A 17,679-nucleotide genomic window follows, 5' to 3' on the forward strand; every position below is an offset into this window, starting at 1 on the left:
TCATGTCCTGAAAGGAAACACTCTGTCTCCAAAGTAAGTACAGATGACCCATGCAGAGCCAAATCTGTCCAGCAGTCCTTTCAATTTTGCTTCAGAACCTTGCTTTTCTTTCCTTTCAGCTCCCCTGGGAACTGGGAGTGGGCAGTGGTCTCAAAGGAAGGGAACAGGTCATGAATAATTGCAGTCCCTTTCTAGCAGGTCCCCCCCACTTTCGTACTGTGGATTGAACCTAGGGACACTAAACCACTGAGCAACAACCCCAGACCTTTTATTTTTTATGAGACAGGGTCTCATAGGGCCTCCCTAAGTTGTTGAAGCTGGCTTTGAACATATGATCTTCCTGCCTCAGCATCCTGAATTGCTGGGATTACAGGAATGTACCACTGCACCTGGCTTTTCAGTGGTCTTTATTGCACTCCGACAGCTTTCCAGCTCCTGCCTCAGAGATGGAGAGGAAGTTGAAGTGGGAATGTAAAATCCTCTATTCTGTCCTCAGTCCTCTCCTTCTTGGGAAGGTGTGAAATTGGCTTGGTTTGTCAATCATAGTGCACAGTTGGATTCTGGCTATATTCTATCACAGGGAAAGGGGAAGAAAACTTGAAAATTAAATTGAATGAGAAGCCTCTCCCTCGGGGCAGGAAAAGTACTTCTAATTGACTTCTCACTGGAGTGAAGGTTAATTTGTAGACCCAAGCCTTAACCCCCTACAGAAGGAAATGATAACTTAGGCCACAGGCCACCCAAGTCACAAAAAAGAAACACACAGAGATAACCAGTAGTCAGACGGCCCCTGGCATATGCCTATAATCCCAGCAACTCAGGAGGCTGAGGCAGGAGATTGCAAGTTCCAGGCCAGCTTCAGCAATTTAGCAACACCCTGTCTCAACATTGAAAAAAGGGGTAGATGTGGGCCTGGAGATGTAACTCAGTGGTAGAGGTTCAGTCTTCAGTAGAATAAAAACATAAAAATAAAAATGTATTTGCTAGCAGCCCGCTAATGAGGCAAAGCACAAGCCCAACTCTTGAACTTTTAATTTCCAAGAGGTTCTAAACTCATTTATTCTGGGGTTCTCATGATGGCCACAGAGTGGCCATTGAACAACTTGTCAAAAAATTTTTTTAAAAAGTCTGTGAGACTGGAAGTATAGCTCAGTGATAGAGCATATGAGAAGCCCTGGGTTCAATCCCCTGCACTATACAAAAAAAGTCTGATTTAAATGTACTAAAGAAAGAGGGAATGATCAAAAAAGAGAGGCAAACTCCATAGAATGCAGGGATACATGCTGGCACGCTGAATACCAATACTGACCTGACTTCTGTAATCAAAAGAGGTCTGCTCCTGTCACCTTATGAAGCAGAAAAGAAAGGCACCTGAATCCCACTAAGAGACCCAAGTGGTGGGAATATGAGGTTAAGGGATCATTCAATAAGCTGGTCCTACCAAGCTAACCTTCATATGCAGGAGAAAGGTGGATTCAAAATGCCCATAAGAACACAAGTTACTCTGAAGGGGGGACTTTTGTGACCCTTACACAGACCAGGTTTCAGAAGTCAGGGAGAGGCCTGGGGTTGTGGCTCAGAGGTAGAGCACTCACCTAGCACGAGTGAGGCCCTGGGTTCAACACTCAGCACCACATAGAAATAAATAAATAAAGATATTGTGTCCAACTACAACTAAAAAATAAATATTAAAAGAAAAGAAGTCAGGGAGATAAGGATAATTCACCCTAACCATAAAATCTATAACAAGAGGACCCAATTAGCACTGTGACAAGCATGGGCCAAAATGACCTAACATTGTCCTGGACCTTTACCATGCACAGTGAGGACTTAGAAGACTGATATCATTCTGTTGTCAGTCAAAAGTCAAGAGGTAGACATGGGTGGGACTCTCTGGAAACTCTCCTTGGACCCTCAATGAAACTTGAGGGAAGGAGGGGCATTTTGTTCGTCTCCTCTTTGAGAGGACTCACTCTCTCCTTGAGAGTGTCCCCTTTTCCTATCCCTTCAATGAAAGTATGCCTAGTACTCTTGAGAGACATGTCTGATGTGATTGAAAGAGCCAGCAAGAAAGGACCACTCTAGTGGCCTCAGCTCTACAATGGGAACTTGCCCTGTAACATCACAATGAAAACTATGGCAAACACATTTAATTTAGCTTCAAAACTGGAGTCATTTTCCATGGAGCACCGGGGAGCTATTAATGTTGGCTAAATGGCAATATCAACAGCACACAAAAATAGGATAGGATGAAAAAGAAATGGCAGCAGAAAGCCCACTGAGCTGCATTCTCTGAAACTGGTCTTCATCTGTTTCATCAGCCCTGAGGGCTGGCCTGGCCATCAGTGGGAGAAGGAGAAGTAGCAGGGTTTGGTCCCCTAGAGGTTCTTCCCCTTCAGCTGCTTCTGTATAGACCTTAACACCTCTCCACTCCTTGACTTTCCTAAAGGTGAAATGAAGATCACTGAAGCCTATAGCAAATCCAGTGTGGTCTGGAAAATGCTCTGCAATCCTTATTTAAAACAAACAAACAAACAAACAAAGCTTCTATTTAAATTCAAGGATGCAATAACAGAAGTAAGAGAAGGCAAAAGTAACTAATTCAACCTTTAAGAAAATGGCTAACTCTGGCCACATGACAAGAAGCTCAGTATCACTAAAAAAGGAAATTCAAACCAAAACCACAATGAGTTTTATCACTCACATCCATAGAGATGGCTACTATCGAAAACACAGAAGGTACCATGTATTGGTGAAGATGTGGAGAATCTGGAACCCTTGTTTTTGGTGGCAATGTAAAGGGTATGACTGTCATAGAAAACAATACAGCAGGTCCTCAAGAAATGAAAAATAGAATTATTGAATCATCCTGTAATTCCATTTCTGGGTATATACTTTCCAAAGAACTAAAAACAAGGTATTCAAGAGAAAATTATACACCCAGGCTCAAAGCAGCATTATTCACAAAAGCCAAATGGAGAAGCAACCCAAGCATTCACAGATAGGTGGATAAATAAGCAAATGGTAGTATATAAACACAGTGGCATATGGTTCAGTCTTAAAATGGAAAGAAACTCTAACACATACTACAACTTGAAGATTAGTGAAGTGAGCCAGATGCAAATTATACGATTTTGTTTTTAGGGGGTAACTAGAATAGTCAAGTTCAAAGAGACAGAAAGTAGAATGATGACTGCTAGATGCTAGGGGACAGAGGTGTGGAATTAGTGCTAACTAGGTACAGAGTTTAAGTTGTGCAAGATGAAAATGATTCTGGAGATGGGTGGCGCTGATGTTTGCACAATACTGTGGAAGTACTCAATGCCACTGAATTGGTCTTAAACGTGGTTCAGAGGGTAGATCTCACATTACCTGTTTTTCACAATAGGAAAAATTGAAGGAAAAAGTGAACAGCTCACTCAAGCCTGTTTTTCTACTAATGAAAAAAAAATCTTTTGAGAGGTGGGGAGAATAATGACAAAAAGACCATAGTTCCTCCATATAAAAACAACACTACACATTTTGAAACTTTTCAAATTCCAGGCTCAGCCACAAAACAGTTTAACCACACACATGCACCCCGCCAGGAGCCACAGGAAGTGAGCTACTTACCTACCTCACTGAGGTAAATAAAAAATGAGCAGGTGGACCCATCCACTCCATAGTCTGCGTAGCAGCGATCCGAGCGCCACATATCTTTCATCCACTGAAATGACAAGCACACACATGAACACCTTTCAGCTCTCCATTCCCTGGGCTCCTACCCATCTGCTGAGAGAAGGAGGGGGTATAAAGGGTGATAGCAGGGTGAATGGTTCAAACCATAGCTTAACAACAGAGCAAGTGGTTGCTGAGCCACGATGACCAGATGTTCAACACCTGGAGCACCCACAGGAAGACACTGGCTTCAGCTAGGCCACAGCTGTAGAGTGAGGCCAGGAGAGGCCATGCCTAGCAGAGTTTTATCAAGGCCAAATGCACATCTTCTGGAAACTAGGGTTTCACCAATGCCTGAAACACAGAGTGTGGGCAGGTGGGCCTGAGTGCAATTTGAGCATCGGGGAGCACCTGCTCCAAAGGAGATCAGCAAGTGCTTGCCAGGTTGGTCTCACAGTCATAACTGCAGACCTAAACTGAAACTTCTCCCTGAAAGTTACTGGGCAGGCTATATAATTTTCTTTTTAACCATAGACTTTATGTTTTAGAGCAGTTTTAGGTTCACAGCAAAAGTGAGTGGACGGTACAGAGCTTCTATGCACCCTTCTCCACAACACAGCACTCCCATCAACATCCTGCATTAGAGTGTTACATTTGCTATAATCAGTGACCTACATGAACACATCAATATCAACTCAAGACCATCATCCACATTAGGCTTCACCTTTGGTGTTGTACATTCCATAGCTTTAGATAAATGTATTATAGCATGCATCCACCATGAAATTATCAATGGGATAGTTCATTGCCTAAATAATCCCTTCTGCTTTACCTCATGTCTCCCACCCCCCCAATCCCCTGGCAACCACTAATCTCTTTACTGTTGCTATGGATTTTTAAAAAAAATGTAACATTGGGCTGGGGCTGCAGGTTGGTGTTAGAGAATGAGCGTAGCATACATGAGGCATGGGTTGGTCCCCAGCACCAAAAAATAAAAAATGATAACTCTGAAAGAGTGGCCCAGTATCGCTGGGTACTCACCACAAATGCAAATGTGGCACCAAAATTATAGCCTGGATTAAATGATCAGGAGCCTGGGACTAAGACGGCAGGGAGGTAGGGGTAGGGGGCAGGTGGACACTAAGAAACCCTCACAGGAAGCACCCACCCACTAGAGGCTGGAAAAGAAAGCAGCATTATGGCAGGCACCCAAAGCGGGCCAGGCTCTTCCAGTGTGACCATGGAGGGTAAATGTTGACTAACTCCATGGGGTTGGCATAAGCAAAGAAGGGTCATGATGGCCACAATGCAATACTGAAGGATGGAGGCACCCCTTAAATAACTCACTTCCAGGTCTCACTCACTCATTTGTATCTGGGGGGGTGGGGTGGAAGATTGAGGATGATGGAAATGAGCAGGTGATGCTTCAGCCTTACCTTGATCTTCCCCTCGTAGTGGGGGTAGCCATCCATAGGAGGCAATACACATTTTTCTCGAGCTCCATTAATGATATCTAAAAAAATGAAAAACAACAAAGGATACCATCAAGTCCATAAAATATACATGCCTAACATCCTTGTCAGCAGAGAGACAGGAAGAGAAACCAAAATAAGAGATGCCCATCATGGCAGCCAGGTTCTGACCCATAGAACCTCACCAGCTCCAAACATGTTTGATTGGTCTGTGGTGAGGACCTGACTCCAGGAGACCCCACCTACAAGATGATGACCTCTGACTGGTGTGCCTTGGCTCAGAACGGTGAGTAGGCTGACCAGTGTGCTTGCTTAGAAATTTGCAAGTGAGAAACAGAGAACCAAATGAATGGGGAGCAGGAAATAAAGCCATGAGATTAGGAGTGCCTGCCAGGGCTGGGGGGTGGGGGGGCATCGGAGGCCACATGGGCAAAGTGAGATCATGCAGAAACTTCATGCAGTCATGTGTATGAGCTCAAGAAACCAACAGGAGACAGAAGGGCAAATAGAACTTGGGTGCAGAGGAGCAGAGAGGCACAAAACACCTGCGCCATCTTGAGGAATTCCCACTGTGGTTCCAATAGGGACAGCTCCTTACAGATATTAGATTTCCACCAGGATTTCTTTATTGCTTTATATATTTTCTCACCACAAATCCCATTTATAGTAACTAGTACAAGTGGATTCCGCTTCCTGGTGACTATAGAATCAAAACTGAAAAAAGAGCAGCATTCTTACAAGAAGCTTATAATCTAAAGAGAAAGAGTGAACAAGAAACTGAACGGTATAGCTGACATGATTCAGGACTGGGCAAGGGAGGAGACCCAACTCAATCTCCAAAGCTCAGAGAAGGCCTCCCAGATCCAATACTAACTTAGCTGAGATGGGAGGACAATGTGGGAATGAGCCAGACAATTTAAAGATGTCTTTCAAAGTACTGAGGTGGGTCCAAATGTAGGAACCCACTTAGGCTGGAAGGAAAATATGTGAGATACTGAGAGGTGAGACAGATGAGACAGGCAGCGCCCACACAGGAAAGACCTCAAATGCCACGACAAGGACTTTGGTCTTTTCCTCAAAGAACAGCAGAGCAATAAATAGTGAAAGGTTTTAAGAAGTGAATAGTTATAAACCGATTTTTCTATAGCAATGATCATGCTGGTTGGAAATCTGGATGACTCTATCTGCTTCATTCTCATTTTGTATCTATATTTTCCAGGAAGGTTTGGAAAATGTCACCCTTATTTCCTACCAGTGGTTTTCTATATAAAGAACTAGTCAGAAATCAGATCCCAAATTGCAACATTATTTGATAAATAGTACCTTGGTGGTTATTGGGACTAAAAGAAGAAGTTAGCCCTACAGAGGATCTTAGCTGTACCTAATCCTCAAAAGCCACATCTTTCGAAAGTCTGCAACAGAAATTCATGACTTCTTGATCAGGCATTTCACTGGGACATCTCCACAGGAAGAAACACCCTCCTTATCAGGGATCAGAGGCAGCGTCTACTGGCAGTCAAAACGAAGTTACTTAGATTGTCGGGGCCTCTGTTTTGTTATCTATAAAATGGAAATGGCTGTTGCTCTATTTCTTCTAGCTCTTACTAGCCAAGAGTTCAGCCTGGCTCAGCCACTTTTAGAAATGCATTCTTTGTGTTTCTTCATGCTCTGCCTGCAGCTTCCCTCTCCCACTTGCTAGGGCACAGAAGTCACTAAAGCATGGGCTGCTGCATCAAAGAATACAGAGTACTTCCCAATGACTGTGACTCCCATCAGTGTTGCAAATCCTGGTTTTGCTGGGCAACACTTACCAAGCTGCTAAACAGTAGCAGAGGTCCTGAGAAATTAGGAGTCTCCAACAGTTGCAGGATGGGGTGATCAGATGTTTTTGAAGAGATATATAGAGTGAAATGCCCAGCCCCCTACCTCCACTACAGACACTATTCTACTTCCAGAGTGTTTAGAGACCAGAGGCTCCTGACTTGAGTGGCAGGTAGGGTGGGGTGAAGCAAATTCATTAGATGGTCCAGGAAGTAGATAGAGCCCTGGGGCTGGACTATGAGTACTCTTATTGAGAGTTTCAAAAATATGTGATGGCCAAGGTCACTAAACTTTTTCTAAAACACACCCAATATAGGCAGTGTGCCACACAGTCTCTCTCGGATGTAGTAGCCACACAAAAGAATGGGTGGGGCCACACTCTAATATAACTTTATTTACAGAATCAGATACAGACCCTTGGGTTTGCTCTGCTAGGAGACTCCCCAAATGAGATTCATCCTTTCTGTGAACACCTGCTGAACTGATTCCTTCCCCAAGACTAAGGACAAAATATTCAGGGGAATTTTACTACTAAGCTTCAGTCCCAGCCCTTTCTATTTTGAGACAGGGTCTCCTTAAGTTGCTGAGGCTGGCCTCAAACTTGTGATCTTTCTGCCTCAGCCTCTCAGGACACTAGGATGACAGGTGTGCACCTTACTTGGCCTGAAGCCAGTCCTTCTAAGGAGCCCTGCAGGAATTCCTCTGCCTCTTCTGTTCTCCGCCCACCTTCCTTTATATAGAACTCAACCAGGGCTTGCCTCCGTGAAAACACAGTCCTCAACCTGACCCTCTTATGCCCGGTTGGGTTTAGTTGGATTTGGCCTTGCCCTCCTTTGGGCTTCCCTGGACTCCTGTGTACACCTCTCCACCACCATCTGCTATTCTCTTTATATCTGTCCATCTCCTGTCCCAGGTCATGAGGAACACGAGAAGCTAATATCTTTTTGCTGGGTCACCAGGCACTCAGTGAATGCTGTTTGAATGAACGCAGGCAGGTTCCCGTCTTTCCCTCGATCTGACTCCTAGTCTGGGGAGGAGACTCCAGCTAGGCCACAGTTTTTAATCTTCCTCTTGACAGTTTATCAACAAATCTAACAGGGTCTCCTCTGTGATTCTATTACCTAATAGATGAATTTCCTGTCCCTTATTTTGTGACACAGTGATGGTTCTGAATACACAATGGGTTTCCAAAGGCTCTAATGTGCTACAGGCTGTGGGGTGGGTGGAATCAGAGTGCAATAAACAGAAGTTCCAGCCTTCTACCACAGGGAAGAGCTGCTCCCTGAATCCGACCAAGGGCAGAACCTTCCATCACCACACAGCTCCTGAGGACTCTGGGCTTTTTCTCAGAGGACAGCTCCCCATTTTGTTTCCATCACAATGAAAAAAAACTCAGTAAATGTTTTTATTAGTTTGTACTCACGGAGAACTTTCCAACCTGTGGAAGAGTCTGTGATCTGAGTGTGGCTAAGAAACAAAATCTTAATCTAGTAAAGGTTAATGCTAATGCTTTTCAGGGGATGCTTGTAATTACTCTATACAAGGTCCCTTCAAAAGAGGGGGACAGACCCTGCTAAGATGTCACTAGAACGTTTTCCCTGCCATTCACCCAAGTTCTCTCTCCCTGCCATTTTTTTTCCATATGATGAAAGGGCAAAGAAATACAAAGAGATGTTAATATAAGCAATGAGGCTCAGTTCTTAACTGTTGTTGAGGATTCAGTTTCACCTCTCACCTTCACGAAAGCCAAGCTACATCATTGTGGTTCACCTAAAACTTCACCTCTGTACTGATTCTACAGAACTGTCACCCAGCTGTCAACAGAACAGGCAGACTACGTTGGTGTGAAAATTCCTCTGTTTTATAATGGTACCCACACAGTGTAGAAAGTGCTTGGGTACTGGGTTTAATCTATGAGAACAAACACTTTCTGTCATGCTTAGACTTGGGAAGAACACACAATACAGAGGCAGCGGTAGCAAATGGAGGGGTCCACACACATAGATGCGTGCTCCTGTGAAGGGTAGGCAGCATCTCCTGACTGCCACACAGATGCAGCTACGCTGGGAGACATGTGCACAGGGCAAGAGCAGCATTAAACACACACTGACAGGAAACGATGACTGTGAACCAGATAGATTTTTTTTCACTCATGCTTTCCTTCCCATCTGAGGGCAGAAGGGAGGGAAGCAGGGAGTCAGGACACGAATAAGGAGTAAAGAGGTTTTGAAGGAATGGAGGAAATGGAAATACGGTGATATAAGGCAGGAAGCCAAGGTGGATGGAGGACACTAACTGGCTTATGCAGCACTTGTCTTTCTGGAGTGTTGTCGCACACAGGATCACATTTTAGACAAGGGAGATGGTGACCTCATCTTATAGATGGGAAAGTAGAATGTTTAAAATCCTCAGCACCAACCTCCAAACTCAGCCCAGTCGATGTGAACCTGCTGCCTGCTGTGTGCTGAAATGGGTCCTTCTGAGACATAGTCTGCACCTTCTAGAAGGTAACCACCACGTGTGTGGAGGAAGGGACCTTGTGTGGCATGTGGAAGGAGGGGTCTCATGGGGGGATATGGGAAGAGGGACCCCTGTGTGGGAGGTGGGGACCCATGTAACAGTAAAAGAGGTACCTGTCAGCCTCCTGTGGTGGGGGGGAGTGGGCAGGATTTTTGTCCAGGGGTCCAAACTCCACAGGCTTTTTCAAACAACTGAATGAACAAATGCAAAAAGTCGTAAAGAGCCCAAGTTCCCATGAAGTGGAGAGGAACGTTTCACAGAGAAACAAGGGACCAGAAATCCTCTCTCCTAATCACTGACCCAGCAACTCTGAGTTGTGGACCACAGCCTAGGGAACCTGGGCTCAAAATGAGGCAAACAGCAGCAGGAGAAGACCCTTTTCTGCTGGGAGAGGAGATGTGGATTGCTGATATTTAAAGCTTCTTGGAATTTAAAAAGAGAGCTTGTGGTTTTTTGATATGATCTTAATGAATCATTTGTTAACTGTCCTGATGCTTTTACAAGGTTCATCAGGTACTATACAATTGATCTCTTAACTACCCCGTTTGACATACATGCATATATATATTTTTAAGACATCAACTCTTGACTATGCAGCATAGTTCAAACATCTACTGCACACTGAAGTTAATGATAACCAGTCCTCGCTGCCGAATCAAAGAGATCTGGAAATAAGGTCACAAAAAGAGTCTCCCAAACAAAAGAGACTGAAGTCAGATGTCAATCTCAATCCTGATTCAGACAGTGCTTATAGGTGGGATGATGCATAAGAAACTCAATCAGCTCTGGGTGATGATAAAGTGATGAAGGAATAGAGGAAAACCAGTGGTAGGGAGAGGGACAGGTATCTGAAAGTGAGCCTCACACAAAGACAGGTATTCAGAGTGAAATTTGCTCTACCATGAAGAGAGGTTGCTCTGCCAAGGCTCACTTTTCTGTACATCGATAACAGTAAAGAAGACAAGTGTTTGAAATGACATCTTAGAAAAGAATTCAAAGGACATAGTGTCATTGGCTTTTTTATTGAGAACCCCCCCAGGTGTCTGAGAGGTTAAGAGTGTCTGATCCCTCACCCTGAGTGAAGAGAGAAAAGGGGCAAAGGTAGAAGAAAGATGAGTTTAAAATAAACCTCTCAAAATTCAAAAACTGATGGCCATCTGTTTGCTCCTGGAAGTGTCACAAAACCCAGTTTGATCTTCTCACCTTTACTGACAACTGGGATCACCATCCACACTAGCACGGGCTCCATTCAACTCAAAGGCACTTCACCCATAATTCCTCTCCAATGATAAAAGGTCTCCAGGGATTCTGTCCTGTGTGTAGGACAAGGTGGCAATTTCTCCATGCACACCTCATATGAACATGCAGCTACACTTATCAGAAGGCCCCAGCAAAGTGCACCCCTGTGAACCCACACTGCCTCAGCATCTCAGCAACAGCCAGGAGCTGGCTGGATCTGCACACTTGAGACCCAGCTCTTGCCAGCATCTCCATCAGCTAGCTTGGCTACAGGAGTGAAGAGCAATAAAGCCAACAGAAATCAGCCATGGTAAAATACAGTCTCCAATTAAAATGACCTCACTGCTCATTCTCAGTTTGCAAATACTCACTTAGGGCTGCTTCACAGTTTCGCTATGAGAAAAGTAATTTAATTTCTATAACTGAGCCATGTACACATATTTCAAGCAGAAGACTCTACAGTAATGAGAAGGTCCTTGATCACCAAAGGAATGGGGCAGCCAAGATGTGGCTAACAGGCAAGACTCTATCCCAGAGAGTATAGAGCTTGAGTATCCCTTCTTTTAAATGCCTGGAAGTATTTAAAATCTGAGAGATTTTTCAGAATGGAATATTTGCATAAACTTCTGGTTAAGCATTCCTCATCAGAGAATCCCAAATCAAAAACGTCCCAAAATTTGAAAACTTGGGGGCATCATGTCAACAACTGAAAAAGCTTAGGATTTTCAAGTATTGTGGACATCAGATTAGTGACGCTCAACTAGTACTGGACACTCTGAAAAGGCTTATAATATTTTCTTGTTCTTTTAGTCTAAAAAGCTGGGAATGCAATTATCCCTGTGCAGAGGAATTTTGGAGCTGCAAGAGACTTCATATTTGTCAGACCTTTCTTTACTTAAAACTCTTGATTCATAAAACTACAGCCTAGAGAAATGAAGTGCAATCCTCATTCATTGATGTAACAAAATTTATCAAGCACCTTCCCTGTGCAAGACACTGTGAATGTTCAACCCAGGACTTTGTCTTCTGATTCAAATTCATTCCCAGCATTCTGTTTCTAGGAATTTAAAAGACAAAGAACCAGTAACAGTACCATATTTGTGTTCTGCATAGGAAATTCCATGAATCAACACAGAGGAATAAAATAACAAATTATTTTTCCCTTCTGTAAAAAGCACTTCCAAGGTCCTTGTGGATTTGTTAAATGGAAACCTAGAGCTCCACTGTTGCCCATGTATGAATACTATGGAAGTAATGGAAGTCAACAAGCATATAAAAGTACATTGCCAAGTACAAACATTGTCATAATATTTCCTATCATAATTTGGCCAAATAACCTCAGATTATTTATACTACCCTTGTTCACATATTCTTTCATTATTTTTTATAACTTTATCTTCCTAATTAAGCTTCCAAGAATTAATGAGGTTTTTCCTTTTCTTGGTAAGTTAGTATTAAGAACAAGACCTCGACCAAGATTCTCAGTATGAGAGACAGGACTTATACACATCCATACACTACATGCATACACCAAAACTCCATTCTGATAAGCCCCAAGATGTTGCTTCTAGACATGTCCACCCAGAGAAAAAGGTGCATATCACATGGTAGGCAGAAAATAGATAGGGTTAAATAACTGCCACTCAAATGAAAAAAAAAAGAGCTTATCATTAGACATCAGGGAAAAACAAATCAAAAGCACAGTGAAACAGGAGTTCACATCAATTAAAATGACTATAATAAAAAATTCAGATAATAACAAGTATTGACAAGGATAAGGAAACATTAGCACCCTCTAACAGTCCCCAAAACTCTGCCATTGATTCATTCAACAAACCCTGGACTTAAATAAGCATCTGTAATGACTTCAGTACCTTTCTAAGAAGTTAACACAGCAATAAAAAACACTCTCTACCTTAAGAGAATATAAAATGCTGTGGCTACTTTGGAAAACACTCTGGCAGTTCCTTTAAAAGACAGAGTGATCATTTGGACCTAGCATTTCTACTTCTTGGTTTATAAAGAACAAAAGCATATGTCCATGCAAAAAAAAAATTTGTACACAAATGTTCACTGCAGTCTTACTGTTAACAGCCAAAAGTTAAACAATTTAAATGCCCATCAGCCAATGATTAGATCAAATGTGATCCATTCGTAGGGTGGAGTATCATTCAGCCATAGAAAGGAATTAAGTGCTAACATTGATGAATCTTTAAAAGTTCATGCTAGATGAAAGCTAGTCAAAAGAGGCACTCATTGTAGGGTTTCACTTAAAAGAAATTCCCAGAATAGGAAAATCTATAGAGGTGGGAAGTAGATAAGCATTTGAGGGAGGGGACATGGAGAAGCAGAGGGAGGATGATGGCTAAAGGGCACAAAGTTTATTGTGGGGTGATGAAAATATTATAAAATTAATTGTGATATGAGCAGTAGAACCCCCTGAATATGCTACAACTTTTTTGAATAGGACATTTCAGATGGGTAATTTGCATGCTGTATGAATTCTATCTCAGTAAAGCGGTTACAGAGCCCCTAATAGTCTGCCACCCATTTGTAATGATTTTAATAGCTTCCTAAGAAATAAAGCAACACAAAATAATCTCAACCTCGAGGGTGTCTCTGATAAAATTTGTAAGTTGCTCCAGGAAAGGCAGTTAAAAGTCCAATGTCATGTATAGAGAGGGACTGATGCGACGATGAGGAGGAATGACAGGAAGAGGAAGCCCACGACTAGCGCCCAGGGGGATCAGTAAGCCTCCAGGGTTTCGAAGGCCAATTGTGAACCTCCCAGTTTATATTTGTAGTTATATTTATATCTCCCAGAGAGAAATACAGATACCTAGATTAGAAAACAATTTGATTGCCCCTCATTCCATAGGACCAGATTACTTAAGTACCCAGGCACATAGTCAGGGTCTCTTCTGCAGGTAGGTGTGAGGTTAAGATTAAATTCAGGACCAGTACATGTGAGAACAAATGTCAAATGACCTCAAATTTCAGGACAATCTGCCTGGCTGAGCTATTGTTTTGACACCCCCCCCACCCTCAACAGTTATCTATAGAAAGGTAGCAGAACTGTCCTTTTCTCTCAGTTTGAATATTCTATTGTGAACATGAAATTTAATTTGTTATCTGAAGACTAGGAAGAGAAAGCAGTTGGCCGATTTATCTGAATATTTAGAGCAAGAATTCTCAACCTCAACTTCACACCCAGGATCACCTCAGAGAACTGCATTTACAATTACATACCATGGAAGGGAATTTCTATTGAAGAGGGACTGCAGATATAACAGGGGTCTCCTAAGATCATAAAGGAGCTGGAAAGTAAGTACTGCAGAACACATAACTTGGTGTTGTTTAAACAAGCATCATCCTGCCAGGAATGTAAAAATAAAGCAATACAGCTACAGACAACACATCTTCACAACTTCACAACTTCACAACTTCATCATGATAAATGACTGTTACTGATTTATGTATTTACTACACTATACCTTTGGTCATTATTTTAGTGTACTCCTTGTTATATTTTTTTAAAAAAGAATATGCCATGTTTTACTGGCAGCAACCTCATCTATCTCTTGTTTACAAGTGTCTCTGGATCACAACAAGAGGATCAATGATGTGGTTGACCTACACCAACTAGGTTTGTGTTCTTGTTTTGTTTTGTGCAGTCTGAAGATGAAATGCAGGACCTTATGCACTTGAGGCAAGTGCTGCACCACTGAGCTACACCTCCAGCCCCACAAGGTTTGTGGAAGCACACTCTATGATGTTCACACAATGATACAATCACTTAATGGCTGGCACAGTTCTCAAGAACATATCCCTATGATTAAGGGACTGATGACTGTAATTGGTCTGGGCACTGGAATTCCTGAAAGTCTCTCAGATGATCCTAGTGGGCAGACATGGTTGAGAACCATGACAATATCAGAATAAAATTTGGACCACAGGTGACAGAGTAGGGTCTTAACCTTTTGTATTCCCTGAACCCCACTGACAATCTGATGATTGGGTATTTCCTTCAAATAATGCAGGAAATGCATGAAATAAAACACAAAGGATTTAAGGGAAACAAATTAGACTTGTTATCATAATACGTTAAAGTTGCAATATGGTAATATGAGTGCCTCTTTATGAATACACAAAGTTATAAGATCCAAAAATGGGTCAGTTATATACCATCATTTTGAAGTTGTGATGACTGAAAAAAATATTTAGAAATCTCTGCAACAATAGTAATGTGATATGGATTCACAGATAACAAAGGTCAAAGTATTCCTGATACAGCTAGTCTCTATATCGGTGGGCGCTACATCCTCAGATTCAACCAAGCACAGATTGAAAATATCCCCCTCAGGATATTATTTTTGTACAATTTTTTCTTGCCATTATTCCTTAAACAATACCGTATAACAATTATTTACATTGCATTAGTGCTTATATGTCATCTAGAGATGATTTAAAGTACAGGGGAGGATGTGTCTAGAATGCACTATTTTATATAAGGGATTTGAGTGGCTGCAGATTTTGGCATCTACAGGGGTCCTGGAACCAATTCTGCTCAGATTCCAAGGTATAACTGTTTTACTTTAGTTTATGCCTGTACCCATAACTGAAGAAAAGGCCAAATTTTAATGAGAACTTGGTCCATAAAAAAAGGGAATTACTTCTCACCACCTAAGTTCACAGTCTTTCCCGTACAGAGGAGGGGAAGAGGAGAGGTGAAAACAGACTTATAGGACTTGCTCACCCTTGCATTGATTTGACCACCTTCAATAGAAGGGAGGAAAAAAGCCAATAATATCAACCTCATCAAGTGCTAATTTCCAGTAGACTATCCCTCCTTTTTCTCTTAAATAACTCCGTAAAGTTTCTTCAAGACATGAAAAATGTACATTTCCTGAAAATTAACTATACTGTATGTTTTAATTACAGCAATATTTTTCAAGTGCCATGTCATGTGAAAAGATTCCTGTTTCTTCCACTAAAAAGACTCAACTGTTTTATCTGCCTGGAGACATCCATCACACAAGTGCTGATATCTTGGGACTTAAAAGGGTTTTTTTTGAAACTTTCTAGGTGTTTAATCAATAGGCTCCTTTTCATATAGTGCTATGCTGCCTGAATAGATTCTGAATGTTTTTCCCCCCATTTAATCTGAATTTAAAATAGCATTAACCATGTACTGAATGGCTGTTATACTTTGGGTACGGCACTAGGCTCTTTTCTTAAATTATTCTAATGTTCACATCCATCATCTCATCTTACTAATGAAGAAATAAAATGATTAAGAATTTCAAAACAGTTGATGTTACAAAATCATTTTCTGAGAAAAACAGTGTGTATATGAAAGAGAGAACCCAAGCTACATTAAAATTCGTGTTTGAAATTCCAGCTATAAATTTAAAGGTACTTATTTTTAAGTAAGTAAATAATAAAATATTGTCCTGGGGTAGGAAGGAGACATCACTTCACTTTTCCTAGAAGCAGACAGAATTAAGTGGCTCAAAAGTTGATCTTTCTTCATAGCCAAACTTTCCTAACTGTAGAATGACTTCTCAAATTTCTTCCATTCATGAGTAATACAATGTTCTTATAAAAATTCAAGAGTCAATGGCATTGTCAGACCCAGAATGCAGGCATATGGCAGTCAAAACAGCAGTCACCACTCTGCAGAGGCCAAAGAAGGTCAGCTGCAGACGCTAGTGCCCAATAGACCAGGAGGCACTGGCCCATGTAATGTCTTGAACAAGTTAGGGAGGTTCCCAATGTCTCATGTCCATCAAAGACAACAGGAAGGTTCTCATTCATCACTACTAAGAGACTTTAAAAATGACCCTACTCAAACACTTTAATTCTAAAAGTTCTCAGAACTCATTCCCTTCATCATGATAAAAGAAGTGGGGCAGGATGAAGTGGAGTGACATCAGTTTTACTTTATGCCCGCTATGAAATCAGTTCTTCATTTAACCATTTAATGGGGAGGGGGAGACTTATTGCTGAGAGCCATAGCCAAGTAGGAAAGATGCATGGCAATTTCCTTGTCAGCCTACCCAATGTTGTTTAGAGGGAGGACTCTCCATTGTGGAAATGGGCTTGCCTTGGACCCAGGTCATTTGCAGTGACATTCCATGAAAGGTGACCTTGCTCAGGGATTAGGGCGGATCTGGGTTTAGGGCGGATCCGGGTTTAGAGTGGATCCGGGTTTAGGGTAGATCCTGCTGGGAATAGGGCACCCGCTCCTTGAGTTCCCGCAGGATTCAGAGAGTATTTGGGATGCAGAGCCCAGTGGAGGTGTGGATTTTCCCAGAATGTGGGTGTAGAGTGCCGGTGAGAGTTCGGGAATAAAGAGTTGCTGTTTGAATCTACAAGGCTTTTGTGGTGGCTCAGTTATTTTGTGCCGAGCCAGACTGTGGCAACTTATCATTAATGAGTTGTTTCAACACTAACCAAAACTATAAACATAACTAAGAATGCCCCAAACCCTCCGTAATGCCAGATAAAGAGTTGAGAAACGAAATCAGGAAAGAAAGATCACACGGAAAAGACCAGACTCACCAATAACATGGACATGTTGAAGACAGTCTTACAGAAAAATCACAGCACTTACCTTATATTCTCAAACCACTTATCCCACCAGGGTGGAAATGTAGAAGAGGCCAGAGCTTAAAAACAAATGGAGGCATGGTATGTCAAGAAAGAACTGGCATTATTAAGTCCTAGTAAGTTTAAGGGACTTTCACAAGCATAACTCCTTTATTTTTTCCCAAAACCTTATCAGATCAGTAATCACCTCTCCAATTTATAAATGAAACTGAAAGTTAGAGCAATTAAGCAACTTTCCCAGAAGAAACATGGTCAGTAACAGAAATGAGAATTGGAAAGGGTTGTCCTTCCCCTGAGGCTCCTTCTCCTGCCCCCCACTCCCCTCAGATCTTCTTAGTTATTTTCACTTCAAATTTTA

The 17,679-nt window shown here is 42.0% G+C and overlaps 1 protein-coding gene across 1 annotated transcript in view; it reads right to left on the reverse strand.

Annotated features, from left to right (window-relative positions):
* LOC143640215 (alpha-1,6-mannosylglycoprotein 6-beta-N-acetylglucosaminyltransferase A-like) overlaps nucleotides 1-17,679 on the reverse strand; it is a 101,881-nt gene that overhangs the window by 52,687 nt on the left and 31,515 nt on the right. The window contains exons 2-3 of the mRNA XM_077108100.1: nucleotides 5,094-5,170; nucleotides 3,617-3,706 (exon numbers count right to left, since the gene is read on the reverse strand). Of these exons, the coding sequence (XP_076964215.1) occupies nucleotides 3,617-3,706; nucleotides 5,094-5,170 (167 nt within the window). The remainder of the gene's footprint in view (nucleotides 1-3,616; nucleotides 3,707-5,093; nucleotides 5,171-17,679) is intronic.

This window comes from Callospermophilus lateralis, unplaced genomic scaffold (genome assembly GCF_048772815.1).
Source record: "Callospermophilus lateralis isolate mCalLat2 unplaced genomic scaffold, mCalLat2.hap1 Scaffold_137, whole genome shotgun sequence".
Lineage (NCBI taxonomy): Eukaryota > Metazoa > Chordata > Mammalia > Rodentia > Sciuridae > Callospermophilus > Callospermophilus lateralis.